General features: G+C 43.1%; 1 protein-coding gene across 1 annotated transcript in view; it reads right to left on the minus strand.

Moving 5' to 3' along the window:
* Window positions 1-14134: 14134 nt before the first annotated feature.
* The window catches only part of SLC25A21 (solute carrier family 25 member 21), a 434643-nt gene continuing 428799 nt past the window's right edge, over window positions 14135-19978 (minus strand). The window contains exon 10 of the mRNA XM_075330802.1: window positions 14135-14371. Coding sequence (XP_075186917.1) covers window positions 14310-14371 — 62 coding nt within the window. The 3' untranslated portion in view covers window positions 14135-14309. The remainder of the gene's footprint in view (window positions 14372-19978) is intronic.

Consider the following 19978-nt stretch of genomic DNA (forward strand, 5'->3'; position numbering starts at 1 on the left):
TGGCGGCGTACGCTGATGTGGGCTCCCGGGGGTACAGTACTCACCTGGGAGTCGTGGCTTCGTGTCGGTTAGGGGAATGCGTGCGGGGGCGGGGCCAGAGCGAGCGTGCATTGCGTGAGGGGGGCGGGGCGTGGCCGAGTTGCCAATGCGTGCAGGGTGCCGGGGCGAGAGGCCAATCCATGTGGGGCGGAACCTGGGCAAGCGGCTAGCCAATCCGTGTGCGGGTGGAGCCTGGGCGAGCGGCCAATCCGTGCGGGGGGGCGTGGCCATGGCGAGCCCAGCGGCCAATCAGCTTTGTGTCACCGTAAGGACACAATTTTGGAGCAAGACAGACAGACAGAATAAGGCAATTATATATATAGATACATATACACACACCGTATATATATGTATATATATATATATATATATATATATATATATATATATATATATATATATATATATATATATACACACACACACACACACACACACACACACACACTGGAGAAAATAAGTATTTGCTACACTGCCGATTTTTCATGTGTAATTTTTATCGTAGGTACAGTTCAACTGTGATTGAATAAAGGTGATAGGAAGACTACCAGTGCATTGAATGTATTGAATGGAGGATTGATGGGTCATGTATTGAGAGATTTTGGACACCAACCTCCTTCCCTCAGTAAGAAGATGGGTCATGCCTGGGTCTTCCAGAATGACAAGGACATGAAACACACAGCCAACGCAACTAAGGAGTGGCTCCGTAAGAAGCATTTCAAGGTCCTGGAATGGCCTAGCCAGTTTCCAGACCTGAACCCAATAGAAAATCTTTGGATGGAGCTGAAACTTAATGTTGCCCAGTGATAGCCCCGAAACCTGAGAGATCTGGAGAAGATCAGTATGGAGGAGTCGCGAAAATCCTGCTGCAACTTGTACAAACCTGGTCAAGAAGCACAGGAAACGTCTGACCTCTGTAACTGCAAACAAAGGTTTCTACCAAATATTAAGTTCTTTTTTTATATTGTATCAAATACTTATTTCATGCAAACAAATCCAAATTAAATAATTTAAAAGCATACAATGTGATTTTCTGGATTTTTTTTTATTCAGTCACAGTTGAAGTGTAGCTAGGATAAAAATTACAGCCCTCTCCATTCTTTGCAGGTGGGAAAACTTGCAAAATCGGCAGTGTACCAAATACTTATTTTCCTCACTGCAGGGGGCCTGGAGCAAGGACAACTTGGCAGATGTGACATTTTTATAGAATTCTAGTTATCAAGACTCTACTGAGTTACTTGAAGTCAAGTTTATGCTTAGGAAGAAAGCGATGCACAAGAATAACCTCTGACATCTGCCATGATGTAAATGGCACAGCCTGGAATAAAATCTCAGTCAACGGCAACTTTTGCGGGTATTTCTTCCATTTTTTGTCTACGGGGGACGTTTGGTAAAAGCAAGTTACCACCCATCCACAGAATAGGTTGTTGACCGCTGGGACCGGCACCGATGCACAGATTGGGGAACCAAACATTCAGTTCTGTTTTTCTACTGTATCAAATACTTATTTCATGCAATAAAATGCAAATTAATTATTATTTAAAAATCATACAATCTGATTTTCTAGATTTATTTTGGATTTGGTCTGTCACAGTTGAAGTGTACCTGGCATAACAATTACAGACCTCTCCATTCTTTGTAGGTGGGAAACTTTGTAAAAACCGGCAGTGTATCAAATACTTACTTTTCTCCACTGTGTGTGTGTGTGTGTGCGTGCGTATATATATATATATATATATATGCATATATATATATATGTATATATATATATATATATATATATATATATACATACATATATATACTCTATATACACTCGCAGCAAGATGGCTGCTGGATATGTCGTGGAGGGAAGATATGTATCACAGAGGTGATTATCCTCTCTGATGTAAGCCTGGAAGCTAGCTCCAGTAAGTTAGCACTGGCAGGGTTAATATGGCTGACCAGGGCCAGGTTTACAAGCAGGTAGAGACATAGGTGGAACTGGCTGCTCACATAGCCTCACCCCGGTGGATGGAATGGTTGACATAAGAGAGTTTAGGTGAATTAGCTGTCTGTGTGTGGAGGTAAAAAGTCCTCCTGTGGGAAGTCTCCATTTTTGGACTTGTGTGCTTCAGCTCACATTGTCGTACCTTTTGTTAGGACTGTATATCCTGATTTCCTGACAACAAAGCCAGTTTATTTCCCTTGTGTGTGGCTTGCATAGTGAGTTCTTTTCAGAAAAGTGGGCGGGGCTTATTATGAGGGGCGTGACCCACCGATATTTTACTGATTTAATATTATCCATGCCAAAATCTCTGCTTGCTTAGTTGTCGCATGTCTGTCTTGTGGAGATTAGGGGGCCAGGCGAAGCCTCGTATTCTGGGACTAATGCACATGTAATGGTGCTGCATACATAGAGCCATCGGAAATGTTGGCACCAGTGGGCAGCCGTGACATCCACTATAAATTACTATATTGTAGAAGTAACTGCAGTCTGTCACTTGCTTTACAACCATCAGTAGTTTTCTTCTATTTCCAATATGGCAGTTAGATGGATAGATAATGACTAGTCATGGGTGAACCTGCAGATCCAACTAGATTTAAAAAAACAAAACAAAAACATAACCCGGTTCAGGCTCAGAATTGATCCCGGATATCTGGACAGACGCTGGTCTCCATATAAATCTATGGAAACCAGAGTCATACGCTTTAAAATGGTTGCAGAAAGGACTATGGGGAGTAGAGCAAGTGCGTTATACTTACCAGTTTCCACACGGCTGTAACACTACTTCCAGGACCGCTCATTAACCTCATACATATTCACTGCTTCCCGCGCCCACCGGCATCTGTGATTGGTTGCAGTCAGACAGCGCCCCCACCCTGTGTGTCAGCGTATCAGACTGCTAGCAACCACAGACGCTGCATGCGTCCCTATCGTGGTGTAAAAAAATACAACAAATTGCGTAGGATTCCCCCATATTATGACACCCAGCACAGATAAACCATACGGCTACAGGCTGCAGCCCCCAGCTGTGTGCCTACTTTGACTGTATATCAAAATAAGAGAGACCCCATGAGGCTCTTTAAAAATGATTTAAATATATAAACAAAGAAGCGACATGCGGTCCGCCCCTCAATTTTGATACTCAGCCATGATAAAGCCAACAGCTGGGGGCTGGTATTCCCAGGCTGGGGAGGCCCATGGTTATTGGGCATACAGCCCAAAAATAGAAGCTTACAGTGTAGAATCTTACCCAGCTCATCCTGATTGCCCTGATGCAGTGGCAATTGGGCTACAAATGGTGTTAATGACAGTTCACAGCTGACACTAAGCCCTAGATTAGCAATAGGGAGGGTCTATGAGATAATGAGCTAGATAATGATGATGCTATTTTAGGAAATTCCTAAGACTGGATGATTAAAAACACCAGTTGAAGTGAACCTGTCAGGTGCAATATGCACCCAAGACCACGAGCAGCTCTGGGTGCATATTGCTAATCACTGCCTAACCGTCCCTGTATACACTGGCATAGATAAAGAGATCTTTAGAAAAAGTATTTCTAAAGAGCATTTATGATATGCTAATGAGCCCAGGAGCTAGTCGCAAGGGCGTTAGTTCCTGTGCTCATTCTGCCCTTTTAGCATGTTAGCATGGCCACAGGGGTGTGCTAACATGTTATTCAATGACCATTGCTCAGCGTCATCAGTGGTGACACGCGTACCTGTGTCCTTTGTCACCAACTCTCAGATCCCAGGCTTAGGGTCAGTGCACACGATCAGAAGTCCCAGCACTTCCAGTCATGCGCACAATGAAGCCGGGTGTACGCACATCACCAGAAGTACATCTGTGAGTTCATGATCCCATCAATGAAATGTAGCCCACAACAGCAGCAGGAGCTCTCATGCAGACCCACATAGGGACACTGCCACCTCCATGTTTCACTGTAGGCGTCTGGCATTTTTCTTTGTACTCCTCACCTTTGTGACACCATACAGTTTTGAAGCCATCAGTTTCAAAAACATTTATCTTGGTCTCAACACTCCAGAGTATGGAGTCCCAGTAGTTTTCATATTTTTAAGCATGGGCCCTGGCTCATTGTAGGTGGTTTGTTTTTGCAAATGGTCTTTAGGAGAAGCTTCCTTCATGAAAAACACCTATGCATGGCATCACTTATCTGAAAAAGATATTCAGAGAATGAGTCCTGATGCGTTTCTCCCCAAAAGGTACTAGGGGTTCATCAGGGGACATGACCCAGGGGGTAAACCGCAACTGCAAATGCCTCCCTTGGATACTGGGTAGATGGTGTCTGAGTAGTGTGCATTAGGGAAATTTAGGGATTCCTGTCAGTAGATGGGGGCGCAACAACCATAGGGCATCCTACCCTTCATTGCTAGGTAGGGATAGACATTTAAGGGCTTATTAGGACCAGTTAATTATTATTTTTTTGCAACCTTGCTTTTACATTGTTGTTATTGTTTGTTACAACATTACACCTATTGCACCCTACTTAAGTTGTGTGTTGTTGGTCATCTGACCTTTTAATTTTATCATTAAAAGTTAAATTTTAACGTTTTGTTTTTCCTTTCCCCGGTTTTCTATTCACTGTACCCCTTTAATTTTGGCTGTGGTCTGGTTTTTCATTTCTTACATTTTGATATCACTTTTGCTCCAGAATTCTGATTGAGAAGTAAAGCTGATCTCCTTGATCTCTCTTCCATGTGCTGCCATTGCTGACACCATGAAATGGGGGATTTACTTTGCTAACAAACAAACTGTCAAGAGATAAGCCTTGACGTTGGCTGTTGGGCTCACATAAAACTGTCCTTTTTCATATGCTAAGTATCTCTATTTTATATGTATTTTCTTAGCAGTAATACAGGTTCATATTCCTATATTTATTAACTATATCTTAGCATTTCAGAGTGCAACTGTTTCTTTCTAATGCCAACACTGGCTTCCCAGCATTGTCCTGCCCCCCTCCCCCGGTGGGAAGGTCGCCGGTCTCACCTGTCTGACCTTCTTATGGTGGCCACCCCATTCCTATCCCTTGCTGCTGTCTTCCGGAGGCTGTGTACTCATCGCAAGCTTCCTGGTTCTGCCCTAGGTGCTTGTGCTTGGCCACGCCCACTTTCTTAAAGGGGCAGCATACCCGTAACTCAGAAGTGCCCCTCAAGTCAGCTGAGAGGCTGCAGCTATTTAAGGTACTTCCTCCCATTAGGAACTGCCTGGGCAACGAGTCTTATACGTTGCTAGTTCTCAGGTCCTCTAGCACTGTGCTGCTGTCTCCGCTGCTGCTGTATTGTGCTAGTTCCTGCTGCTGACATATGATTATATTTCAGTATACTGCCGCTTCAAGCTGCCATGCTGGCCATCAACCAGGATACCCGCTGCCGCAACCATCCATCCCGGTTGAAACCTAAACACCTGCTGCCGCTGTTACCCATCTCCATAGACTATTACTCCCGTATCCCTGGGGCCAGCCATCGCAGTATCGGTCTTCACAAGTGGCACCCGGTCTCACACCTAAAGCATAATACCTCAACCATTAGAGGCTCTGGTGAAAACCAGGTGTGGTTCCATAGTCAAGCCCCTCTGTGTTTTCTGTGTGCTGTGGCCCAGTGGGTTTGCTAAAACCCTGCTCTCCCGGCAAGTATAAAACTATATCTCATGTTCAGTATGTAACTGTTCACACTTGTGTGTAAAGCTAGGTTCACATTTCCGTTGTTTTAAATCCGTCAGGTCCGTCCTGTCGTTTTTTAGATGACAACTGACGCAAGGGATGTGTTTTTAACAGGATTCTGTTCACAGGAATCCTGTGAAAAAACTGATCCGTTGCGTCCGTTACATCCGCTGTGCGTCCGTTTTTTGACGGATCCGTCATGATCCGTTTGTTTGGGACAGCCCAGTGGGTGTGCCAAACATGCTGGGCATGCTCAGCAGAGCATTACGGAATCCAGCACCATACACAAACATTACAAGCTTGATGGATTGCGACGGATTCCTGCGCGGTGCGTTAATTTTGACGGCCCTAAAAACGTTACATTCTGCGTTGTTTCCGCCCGGCGGTCAGTCCAAAGACGACTGATGCGCCGCGCAGCGGATGCAACGCAAGGTCATCAGTCGCAATCCGCCACTCATACAAGTCTATGGGAAACAACAGAATCCGCTAAACGGATTCTGTTGTTTACCAGAGCCGCGGATTGTGACTGATACAAATTGACGGAAATGTGAACCTAGCCTTAGGAAGTGCCATCGGTTTTTTTATTTTTATAGTCACCAGTCTGCTGGACAACTCTTTATTAAATAATTACTTGAAGTTGAATTCTCATTAGTGTTTTGTACTCTCAAATTTATCTTTGCTCCTAAGACTTTCATTGGGGTGTAATCATTTCTGCAACCTGGCCTTGAATTAATTTGTTCGAGAATATTACTTTTTGGTGTACGAAATCACCAATCTTCTTTGCAAACCAAGATCTACATTAATTGGAATATAATATGGTATTTCATATAAAATGTTTATTTTGAAAGCAAACCAAAGATTTTCTGACAAATTTGTTGGGGTGTACTCATTTATTGTGAGCACTGTACATCTACAGCAGCAACAATGGGTATTCTATCAAAATTACACCAAAGAAGCCCAATAAGTGACAACGCTGGAATCGGGGTCTCTGACCCTACATCATGCTGCAAAAAAACCTGCTGACAGATTCCCTTTAATAGCGTCAGTACTAAAATCTGTCCATCTACTACTCTGATGGAATAGTAAAGGCAGAAGCCGATTCAGCCATAAAACCATTTACATCAATTGTGTCCTTCATGGTCATGGAGTGTTTAAAAAATATTCTACTCCTGCGCTTCTATTTGTGAAAAATGTGATGTCAATGACAATACTGATTTACAAAATCCAAGGCAAAATATTGCGAAGACTGGCAACGAAGTGAATAAAAGTCATATATTCGGGCAGAGTGGTAGACCGGTTTATAGGGACAGTAAGTGGCATCTCCAGATTTGGTACATCGCTAGAAAGGAACACAGCCGTTCAGCCGTATCTGTCATCTTCATAAGATTCAGCACATAAGGAAAAATAAAAAATTGGACTGTAAATGGCAGATGATATACAGTGTAAACAGCACGAAGGTCATTTGGGGATAAAAAACAAACATTGTACTTACTCAGTGAATGACATCAGATTAGTGCATTTACTGCCGAGGATGGATATGGGAGTGCTTGTTGACAAAGGACTCAGTAATACCGCTCAGTGTCTATCTGCTGCAACAAAGGACAAAAAGTTACTATTCTATATAGAAGAGAATCTATCTAATCTATTCTAATTTTCATTAGGAATCCAGGAGGGAAATTGAAGAATGTGTTCTAGGACACCATACTGTGGTGCTAGACACTACTTATGGGCACTGTGGGCAGGAACGTAGTCAGGAAAGCTGGGGTCTTAACGTGAGGATACGTATAAGCCCAAGGAGAAAACAGAGGCGTAGTCAGGGCAATATCCGAGGGTCAGAAGTCTAGGAGAGCACGTAATAAGTCCAGAGGGAAAGCAGAGACGTAGTCAGGTAACGGTCCGAGGTCAAAAAGGCAGGAGGTCATGACAGGAACAGGGAGCGGGCAGAGAGGAGTCAAATAACGGTCCGGGGTCAGAGAACAAAGATCAGAACAGAGACACACATCAACAGCAAAACTGCAGAACCAGAAAATACAACTGGCAATGTCCTGGGTGAGCATGCTCAGCCTGAGAAATTACCAGGAAGGTGAGACACCTGAGAAATCTGCACCAAAATGAAATCCTGTGCTGTCAAACACACTGCTAGCTAGTAACACAGGAAAATGCAGCAGAGCATCTCCAAAGGCAAGATGCTCAGCACAAAGGAATCATGACAGGTGGAGCACCTGAGTAATCAGCACCAACATGGAATCCTGCGCTGTCAAACACACTGCTAGCTAGTAACACAGGAAAATGCAGCAGAGCATCTCCAAAGGCAAGATGCTCAGCACAGAGGAATCATGACACATACACACTAAAGAAGAGTTGTCCAAAACCACCAATTTCAACAGCGTCTTTGGGGGTAAAGAAAAAAAAATAATAATTGACTATGTTGCGTATCAATGTGCATTCGCCAAGAAAATATGCTCTTACCAGAGGTATCCAGTGGTCGTTTACTCCCCTTTACTCATTGAAAAAACATGTGTGCTTGACTGAACCAAGCTTGACGAGGACATAATGAAGACGTTAGGCCAAAAACTATCGATAGAGTATGGGGTAGATTTGGGTATCATCAATGAGACCAAATAAATAATATAAACATACAGTGATTTCAAACCGAACCGCTGAAACAATGTTCCCAGTCTGGTAAAGTCCTCCGTAATCCTTGGCCAGTCCAAGGTCTTCGTTTTCCCCCATGCCTAGTTTCTCCGGGCAGATGGAAATATGTTTATCTACCACTAGTATGAAAGTCGCAGCTCTTTTCCATGGTGGCCCAAGCCAGGCTCCACACAACCCTACCTGGACACACTGTACCATGGATTACAAGGTCTTATTGCGAAGGACTTTCCAATCATGTGAACGACCACCAAACAATGCAGCCAAAACTAAGGTAATGCTTCTTCAGAAGAACTGGAAATGGATATGTTTGCTCAGCTACATGTACTGAATGAATCGTTTCGTTCTGCCCGAGTAACGTACATATTTAGGATTCCTCAAGGATTCTCATTACTTGCTTCCGCCATTGTTAAAAACAAGTTTGACGAACATAAAATGTCTCTTTATCTCACATAGGAGAGTATTTTTTCATGATGCAAATTGATATGGTAAATGATAAATACACAATTGTTTTTTGGAATAATTTTAGATCAGTACGATTTTTCTGAAATCCCATCAGAGTAGCCTTGTTCAGATTTCTGTTGGTTGTAGAGTTGTCATAAAGACCCTGTATGGATTTTCCTCAGCTAAATGTTCATTATTCCTGTCCGGTAGGATGCTACATTTGGTAATTTCATCTACAAAAAGTCTGAAAAAACTATTCTGAAAGTCCACCTCGAGCTCAGTATCAAATGTATTAAAACCATTATTACCATGATCGGGTGCTTGGTACTCGTAATGACCAGTCGAACACTTGGACTACGGCGTGAGTTGATACACACGGCACTTCTGTGGTGGTGCTCAAGTAGGGTCCAAAACCGTCTGAAGTAGTTGTAGAAACCTGGCACTTAAGATAAAAGTGAATAGTGGTCTTTCATTGAGAAGAACTTGTAGGACCAGCACAAACACAGACGATTTGGTTAAAGACCTTCATCAGTACGTGCAGAGGGTCCTCAGAAGGTACAGCAACTTGTCAACTGGCGTAGTCAGGTATGACGTGGTGTCCACCGCTGTCTATGTGGCAATGATGTGCTTGTGCTGGTCCTACAAGTTCTTTTCAATAAAAGACCACTATTCACATTTATCTTGAGTGCCAAGTTTCTACATCTACTCAGACTACAGCGACTCAAGTATCGAGTATAACGGAGGTCAATGGGAAACTCGAGCATTTTTCCGGAAGAACTTCCCCATGCTCAAGTTCCCTATTGACTTCTATTATCTTTGGTACACAAATCGACCCCATCCGAGCGTCCAACTGCTGGTTACGAGTACCGAGCATGGTAGTGCTCGCTCATCACTAGTTACGAGTACTGAGCACCCGAGCATGGTAGTGCCCAATCATCACTAGTTACCAGTAATGAGCACCCGAGCATGGTAGTGCTCACTCATCACTAGTTACGAGTACTGAGCACCCGAGCATGGTAGTGCCTGCTCATTACTAGTTACAAGTACCGAGTACCCGAGCATGGTAGTGCCCAATCATCACTAGTTACGAGTACCTTGCAGCTGAGCATGGTAGTGCCCGTTCATCACTAGTTACGAGTACTGAGCACCCGAGCATGGTAGTGCCCGCTCATCACTAGTTACGAGTACTGAGCACCCGAGCATGGTAGTGCCTGCTCATCACTAGTTATGAGTACTGAGCACCTGAGCATGGTAGTGCCCGCTCATCACTAGTTACCGAGTACTGAGCACCTGAGCATGGTAGTGCCCGCTCATCACTAGTTACCAGTACTGAGCACCTGAGCATGGTAGTGCCTGCTCATCACTAGTTACGAGTACTGAGCACCTGAGCATGGTTGTGCTCCTCATCACTAGTTACCAGTACTGAGCACCCGAGCATGGTAGTGTCCGCTCATCACTAGTTACGAGTACTGAGCACCTGAGCATGTTAGTGCCCGCTCATCACTAGTTACAAGTACTGAGTACCCGAGCATGATAGTGCTCGCTCATCACTAGTTACAAGTACTGAGCACCCGAACATGGTAGTGCTCGCTCATCACTAGTTACAAGTACTGAGTACCCGAGCATGGTAGTGCCCGCTCATCAGTAGTTACAAGTACTGAGTACCCGAGCATGATAGTGCTTGCTCATCACTAGTTACAAGTACTGAGCACCCGAACATGGTAGTGCTCGCTCATCACTAGTTACAAGTACTGAGTACCCGAGCATGGTAGTGCGCGCTCATCACTAGTTACAAGTACTGAGTACCCGAGCATGATAGTGCTCGCTCATCACTAGTTACAAGTACAGAGCACCCGAGCATGGTAGTGCTCGCTCATCACTAGTCATGAGTACTGAACACCTGAACATGGTAGTGCCCGCTCATCACTACTTACGAGTACAGAGCACCCGAGCATGGTAGTGCTCGCTCATCACTAGTTACAAGTACTGAGCACCCGAACATGGTAGTGCTCGCTCATCACTAGTTACAAGTACTGAGTACCCGAGCATGGTAGTGCGCGCTCATCACTAGTTACAAGTACTGAGTACCCGAGCATGATAGTGCTCGCTCATCACTAGTTACAAGTACAGAGCACCCGAGCATGGTAGTGCTCGCTCATCACTAGTCATGAGTACTGAACACCCGAGCATGGTAGTGCCCGCTCATCACTAGTTACCAGTACAGAGCACCCGAGCATGGTAGTGCTCGCTCATCACTAGTTACAAGTACTGAGCAGCCGAGCATGGTAGTGCCCGCTCATCACTAGTTATGAGTATGGAGCACCTAAGCATGGTAGTGCCCGCTCATCACTAGTTATTAAGTACAATGAATACAGGTTTCTTTATGACCAGATCTTCCTACCTTTACAACACTCCGTAAGGCACTGTTCACATTTGCAGTATAGAAACACAAAAATAATGGTTTTTAATAATAATGGTGTTGATTTCTATGATGGTGTCAGTCATTTTTACAGGTACTAGCGATCATGGAAAAATGGAAGAATATAGGTCAGCGCCTCCTAACAAGGCTCCAATGCTGATATTAACACATTCTCCCATGTTTAACGCTCATCGACCCAAGATCCTATTTTACTACTACAAACACATAAAAGTTAGTGCTGAAAGAAACTCCTGTAAACGTCATACGTCTATTGTATTCAAACCTGTATACTCAGAGTGCGCCACTGCTGCATTAATACTGTATATACTCACTTACGGACATATTGGTGAAGGGTAAAGGTGGAAGGACGTGCATGTGAGGCAGATTCCCGGTATGGAGTATGATCGTATAGTGAGGAAGATGCGGGTGTGGGAAATGGATCTGACACACAAGCCCACACAAGAATTAGAAAAACTCACCAACCTTTTATTGACCTCCTGAAGAGCATCAACAATGTACACCCATTACAAAAAAAGAGAGGAGTCAAAATCCAGGTGATCACAATGATGCAATATCTCATAATGGAGCTATAGAGGATTAGAAAAACATGGCTGCTTCCATCCAGGAACAGCGCCACTCCTCTCCACTGGCTGTGCCCGGTATTGCAGCTTAGACCCTTGGGAACTGATGTGATACGCCTATGTTCTTTGCATTCTGTACAGCACTTTTATTAGAATACTAAAGATCAATTATGTAAAATTACAAGTTCAGAATCAAATTTTCTGTGGTTGCACATGAGACTCATATCCACATCCTGAGTTGTACTGCATATATTATTGATGGGAAAATATGCATATCTAATAATTAAAGGGCACCTGTCACCACTTTTTTGGCGTATAAGCTGCGGCCACCACCACCGGGCTCTTATATAGCATTCTATCATGCTGTATATAAGAGCCCAGGCCGGGGGTATAACATAAAAAACACTTTATAACACTTACCTAACATTCGCGCTGTGGGCCTAATGGGTGTCTCCGGTGTCCGGTGCTGGCGCCGCCTCTTTTGGCCATCTTTGTTCTCCTTCTTCTCTAGCCGCGGTGCATGACGGGTCCAACGTCATCCACACTCGCCGGCATTCAGGTCCTGAGCAGGGCAGATCAAAGTATTGTAGTGCGCCTGCAAAGGACCGGCGAGTATGTATGACGCAGCGGCGTCATACACCCAGGCTTCAGAAAGAGGACGAAGATGGCCGAAAGAGAAGGCGCCGGCACCGGACAACGGAGACAGACATTAGGCCCACAGCGCGACCGTTAGGTAAGTATTATAAAGTGTTTTTTATGGTATACCCCCGGCTTGGACTCTTATATACAGCATGTTAGAATGCTGTATAGAAGAGCCCGGTGGTGGTGGCCGCAGCTTATAGGCCAAAAAACTGGTGACAGGTTCCCTTTAAGGAAAAACACCACTAATGTAAAACATGGAATATGCATAGTCTCACTTTGTATACAGATCCTATGAAGTTTGAAGAGGAGGAAACTTTGGATTCTAGTAAAGTTGTTGATACAAGAATATATAGACAATAAATAATACAGTGCCAGAAAAACCATGTGTACCTAAGAGCACAATGACCCCTTCAATCTGCAGGTCAGTGAGGGTCCAGCACTTTCACCCCCACTAATTGCGCACTACATCTCTGTGACTTTTCCCTGAAAAAAACCTTTAAAAACAGAAATTATCATGGATATGCATATAATATAATGGAAGGCCACTTCCATAATTTCCCTAAAGGGGACCTGTCACTTGTCAAAAATATGTAATTGTGTTACCTGGTGTAAATTTTGATGTTCTCCTGAATCCGGCGCTGTTTTTGTTTTGTTTCTACGCCTCTCCGTTCCTGAGATATGGCTCTTCTTCCCTGTATGTTAATATAGTCTTGTTAGCTAAGGGGGCGTGGTTCTTGGTAATCCGCTACAAAAAGAGGCGCTGATCACGCCCACTTGGCTTATAAGGCTTAATTTATATACAGGAAGGAGAAGGCCATATCTCAGGGAAGGAAAGGTGCAGAAACAAAAAATAAAAATCACCAGATTCAGGAGAACAGCAGCATTTACACCAAAATGAGTTATTTATGACAAGTGAAAAAGTCCTCTTTTAAGGATCCACTGGGACCTACTGATTAGAGGGAGCCCATGTTGCAGTTCCAGGACTATGAAGGGACTAATTATGGACACAAGCGGAGTACGATGAAAAAACATGGCAACCACAGGAGACCGTAGACCAACTGTGTTGAAAAATTGGATCCTCATCAATCAAATGCTGATGGCCTATCTATCTTTAAAGCATCATTTATGAAGAAAAAAACAGTCCCGCACCACTAGATATTACCTTGCGGTATAGCGTACTGGTATGGAGCACAGCTCAGGTACCAACTGATCACGGCTGGGAGGTGCCCATCCAAATAGAAAGGTATATCCAGAAACAGTCCAGGAAAGGAAAGGACCGCACACTCCAACTATGACAAACTATCTTCTTTATTCACAAAAGGTGCAGGATAAAAAGCAGGAGAGGAGCTAGGTGCAGGCTCCTGACAAGGACGACGGCCGTTTCGCGTCTGATTACGCTTCGACTGGTCCACCAAAAGTGGACCAGTCGAAGCATAATCAGACGCAAAACGGCCTTCGTCCTAGATGCAGGCTCCTGACAAGGACGACGGCCGTTTCGCGTCTGATTACGCTTCGACTAGTCCACTTTTGGTGGACCAGTCGAAGCGTAATCAGACGCAAAACGGACGTCGTCCTTGTCAGGAGCCTGCACCTAGCTCCTCTCCTGCTTTTTATCCTGCACCTTTTGTGAATACAGAAGATCGTTTGGCATAGTTGGAGTGTCCGGTCCTTTCCTTTCCTGGACTGTTTCTGGATATACCTATCTATCTTTAGACTACATTGTGCGAAGAATCCCTTTAATATTGCACATAATTGCATAGAGAAGATTTCATCAGAACAGTATTTGGTAGGCCTATTTCCATGATGGCAGCCTTCTGTAGCTTCCACATCCGGGCAGGCTCGTTCTCTGGGGTGTCAGCTCGGTCCAGGTCACCAATGCTTCTGCAGCCAGGCATAGGAGTATTCGTAGACTAAGAGCATCACTGCCCCTCCTGAAATACAGCACAACAGGAACATGAATTCTGCTTATTTATTGACATGCAGTCGCTCATTGCTTACACTAAGGAAGGGAATGTGGGTGAGGAAGAAAATACAGGTAACGCATACCAGACGAGAGGCCATGGGGGCAGGTTACAATCCTTCAATACAGGCATAAAAAACAACACATTTGCAGCGTACATCTTCAGGGCCGCCCTCCGGAACCATAGCTGAAGCTCCCATATGTTGCATTCTACTGAAAACAGGGCATTGTGTGACCCGATGTATTCCTCTATCTCCAAACTGAGTTTTTTAAAAAAAATAGGTTTGCTCCAAAAACTGCTTGAAAAAAAACAAACCATTTCCTATTCATTTCAATGATAGTCCACGTTGCTGCTTTTAGGTTTAGTTTTCTGAGCACATTTTTCCATTTTTTTTTTAAAAAAACACTTGTTTAAAAAATATATTAAAATATGACATTTCAAATAAAAAAGCACCCAAAAAAGTTTTGCTTTTTTTTTTCTAAAAAAGCTTCGAAAAAATGAAACATTTTCAAAAACGTTTCCAAAACAAGAGCATTTCCTGAAGCAGCTCCTAATTTTTGAAATCTTCAAAAAAACCAAAAACCTCACCATAGATGGAACATACGGGTGCATGGGTCGCCCCAGTGCCCACAGCTTCTTGGGCAGTTACTTAAAAGTTCTTACTACTAAAGAAAGATAAATTATCACTCAACCTGTCGATAAGTGAAAACTCGTTTTCACCAGACACCTCCTTTAGGTCTGGAAACAGTGACTGTAGCATACTTTGTAAATGAGAAAACTGACAGCACTTCCAGACAAGTGTGAACAGGTGCATACTGAACATGAAATATAATCTAGTAAATAAATAGCTGCACTCTGAAACAATAAGGTATGTAAACATTGAATACAGATATTTTGACATGCATTACTGCTAAGGAAATAAATATAAAAAGAATTTGAGACACTTAGCACATAAAAACCGCCAGTTGTATGTGAGCCCAGCAGCCAGCATCAAGGCGTTTCTCTTAGTCCTTAATTTTCTTATCAGGTTCCTGCCCGTCCATAAATTTGTAGGCTTTTTAAGCCAAAATAGAGAAATTTTAGAAGATTAGAAGCATACGCCTTGACAATGTCTGCTTTGCCCACAGAAAATTGGCCTTTTTTATGCGCCAAGTGTTCCAATTTTTTTAAACTTATTTCCTTAGCAGTAATGAATGTCCAAATTCCTGTATTTAATGTTTGCATGTTTTAGCGTTTCAGAGTGCAGCTGTTTATTTGTTAGAGTATGTTTCATATTCAGTATGTACCTGTTCACACTTGTCTGTTAGGAAATCCCATCAGTTTTTTAATTTTAGATTATAGGGTCATACCTTCTGACTGAGCACTCCTTTCCCATCAGCTGTAGGCGATTTTAATGTCCTATTATCAGGTTCTTGCTCACCGATAAAATTGTAGGCTTTTTTAGCCTGGATAGATGTATTTTAGGTAGAGACCCAACATTAAGAGGTACGCCTTGATGCTGGCTGCTGGGCTTACATAAAACCGGCCTTTTTCAATGTTTACATTTTTTTAATTTATTTCCTTAGCAGTAATGCATCCAAATTCCTGTATTCATTGTTTGCAAGCTTTAGCGTTTCAGAGTGCAGCTGTTTATTTGTTACAGTAACATACTTTGTGGCATAGCAATAAATACTAATAAAGGTTATTTTTAAAGACTGCAAAAGCACTACAGTTTTTATGTTTTATTCCCTGAATTTGGATTTACATTGTATAATAAACTGGACAGTAAAGTTTAGCCAACTCAGTGACAGATACCCACACTTTCCACTGACGAGGGGCAATCACCCCGAAACACTGTGGGATTCTGATCTGGTATAAATCCTAAAGGCCGCTTTACATGCAATGACATCGCTAACCAGACGTCGTTGGGGTCACGGAATTCGTGACGCACATCCAGCCATGTCAGCGACGTTGTTGCGTGTGAAATGCAGGAACGACCGTTAACGATCAAAATTACTTACCTAATCATTGATCGTTGACATGTCGTTCTAATCCCAAATCTCGTTGCTGGTTCAGGACGCAGGTTGTTCGTCGTTCCTGTGGCAGCACACATCACTACGTGTAACACCGCAGGAACGAGGAACTACATCGTACCTGCGGCCGCCAGCAATGAGGAAGGAAGGAGGTGGGCGGGATATTGCCCCCGCTCATCTCCGCCCCTCCGCTTCTATTGGACGGCTGCCGTGTGACGTCGCTGCGACGCCGCACGAACCGTCCTCTTAGAAAGGAGGCGGTTTGCCGGTCACAGCGACGTCGCAGGGAAGGTAAGTCCGTGTGATGGGTCCTAGCGATGTTGTGCACCACGGACAGTGATTTGCCCGTGACGCACAACCGACGGGGGCAGGTACGCTCGCTAGCGATATCAGTACCGATATCACAGCGTGTAAAGTGGGCTTTAGTCTTATGAAAAGGCTTGTTTAAAAAGCCACTTTTGACTTTTAGGATTGCTACTTCCAATAGGTGGCGCTAGAGTTTGTCTCCTTCCTCACTGGAGGGACAATTTGAATAGTGACATCTGGTGAGTTTTCTTTGTTTTATACATATTTTGTTAAATACCTTCCTGTGCAAAAGTATTAGGCAGGTGTGGAAAAATGCTCCAAATGTTCACAAACAGAAAAGTCAATAGTTTATGTTTATCAATTATTGAAATATAACGTGATTGAACAAAGGAGAAATGTAAATCAATTCATTATTTGGTGTGACTGTCCTCTGCCTTCATCAGTTCTTCTCGGTGCATTGTCACTTGCACAGTTTTTTTTTAGGGAACTGAGCAAGCAGGTTACTCCAAACATCTTGGAGAACTGACCTCAGATCTTCTGTGCATGAGGCTTGTGGTCCTTCTGTGTCTTCATGTAACCCCAGACAAACTGATGATAATGAGATCAGGGCTCTGCGGGGGCCGGATCATCACTTACAATACTCCTCGTTTTTATTTACGCTGATGACATTGGCTGTATGTTTGGGGTTGTTATTCTTCCGCGGAATATATCTACAGTCAGTTGCCATCCTGATGGTATTGCATGATGGAGAAGTATGATGCGTCACGACAAAAAAATGATGCGTCACGACACAGCGATTAACCCTTTCACAACTGGGTGATTTTCCATTTTGGGGTTTTCATTTTTTCCTCCGCTTCTTCAAAGACCCATAACCTTTTTATATTTTTGTTATTTTAGCCATTTTTTTTCAGGACAAATTGTACTTTTAACACTAGAAGTCCCAGAGAGGGGTCATTTAACATTTCTACCTTTGGAACCCAGAGACGGGTCGAATGACCTGAAGGATTTTAGCTAACATCCTATAATCACCGTCTTTTGTTCTGTAATTAAGGCCATTACAGTCGCACCACAGGAGGTTGTTGTTTTCCATTGAGTTTAGCCATTTAGTTTCTAGTTAGTGCTATTCAGTTTATTGTATTTGATCATTTGACCCTCTTTTGGGACTTCAAGGGGGAGCTCGAAATTTCTGGGACTTCTAGAAAACATTCATGTGCTTTGAAATTGCAAAAAAAAGTTTCCACAATAGTTGTTGTTTTTTTTTTACTTACCATGTTCACTATATGGTAAAATGGACCTGACAATATCATTCTCAGTGATACAAAATATGTGTATTTCCGTTTTTTTATTTTTAATGGAGAAAAAGGGGGTTATTTGAACTTGTTTTTTTTTCATATCTTTAAAACTTTTTTTTTTTGTATTTTTTACTGTGTTTAATGGTCCTCTTAGGGCACTTGAGGACCAAAAGTAGCATACAGTGGTGGCACGGCGGAGCGGGGTCGCAGCTGCAGGAAGCAGGTGGTGGCACGAGCAAGGTGATGCTGCAGGTCTTAGGCTGGGAGGAGGGGTGTCCTGGCAGAGTGAGGCAGGCAACATTGATCTCTTGGCGACAGATGCAATGGACATCAGGAAAAATGGAAGCAAGGTTCTCGACTGATGAGTCAAATGTGAAATAATTGGCTCTAACAGAAGGCAGAGTGATCCCAAAGGGCTGGAGAGCAGTGCAGTAATAAGCATTTGCAGACAACAGTCAAGCATGGTGGAGGGTCCTGGAAATCTGGGGCTACTTTTCTGAAAATCCAGTTGGGTATTTGGTCAGTATTAATGCTGCCTTCAATGCTAAGAAATACAGGCAGATACTTATCCATCATGTAATACCATCAGGGAGGTGTCTGATTGGACTAAAAATGTATTCTATAGCAGAATAACCACCTCAAACATACAGCCAATGTCATTAAGAATTAACTTCAGTGTAAAGGAGAAAAAGCAGTCCTGGAAGTGATGATCTCGCCCCATAGAGCCCGGATCTAAACACCATCCAGTCTGTCTGGGATTACATGGAGAGACAGAAGCATTTGCTCAAGCTTTATACACAGAAGATCTGTGTTCAGTTCTCCATGATGTTTGGAACAACCTCCCTGCCGAATTCCTTCCAGAACCGAGTGCCCAAGTGACAATGTACTTGGAAAAACTCATGAAGGCAACGGGCGGTCACACCAAATTTTAATTAAACTTACTGTATACAGTATTCCTCTTTTGTCCATTCACTTAACATTTTGTTATTTGATAAATATAAACCATTACCCCTTCTTCATTTGAAAAAAAAATTTTGCCCCATTTTTTTCAAACCTGACAATCATTTGCACAGTACTATACATTTTTATTCTTCTTGTTTATTTTATCCTCAGGTTATTATTGGGCTTTTATTTTGGTACTATGCAATAATGTGATCATTTATTCCATTAGATATCGCCTGAAAACGTGAAATTATTCTGCTTTTAGATTTTATTATCGTCATATGCAGAATTCTATCATCACAACTATTGGTGGGGTCCGGAGAGCTTGTATTTCTATTTACACAGTTGTTTTTCTTATGTACAGAATTTTAACTAAAACGGAATATATAGTAAACAGGAGACTTCCAGAGGACATTTCCCCTGTATGTTTTATTCATGTAATTGGTCATCCCCAAACACCATCCATTTGGCGGTCCTGTTTATGTCTTCTCACATCCATCTGTGTTTTTACCTTCTTTTTTTGCTGGTTGCACATCTATGATTGTAATAATAAATTATATTTACTTTTTGGCACCTTTTGACTCTTGTTCTCTTGTTTATACATGTAGAGTAGCCACATCAATGTAAAGCTGAGACAGAAGGCTTTTTCTAAATACCATCTGTTGTCAATTCTGCCTGTGGGCGGCACTACTGCCATCCGCTCATCCAATCATGTGACCCCAAGTGGCCTCTGATGTCCGGTGATGTTATGTCAACTTCCGCTGCCTTCTCCCTCCCTGAGGAAGCTGAACTTGAGAATGGGCTCAAAGAGGCGAAACGTACGTTGGTGGGGTATGGGGGAGCCTTTTTTTCTGCATTTTCAGGACTATGCACTGGCCACTTTTTGATGCACTGGCCACTTTACTTTGTACATACCTTTCTATTTAAGTGATTTGACCAGATCTTACTTATGTATTGGGGGTGTCTGAGCGGGCTATTCATATGTATTTATGCACATGCACTTTCTTTGTATTGTCCCTGTAATA

Source organism: Anomaloglossus baeobatrachus, chromosome 12 (assembly GCF_048569485.1).
Source record: "Anomaloglossus baeobatrachus isolate aAnoBae1 chromosome 12, aAnoBae1.hap1, whole genome shotgun sequence".
Classification (NCBI taxonomy): Eukaryota; Metazoa; Chordata; class Amphibia; order Anura; family Aromobatidae; genus Anomaloglossus; species Anomaloglossus baeobatrachus.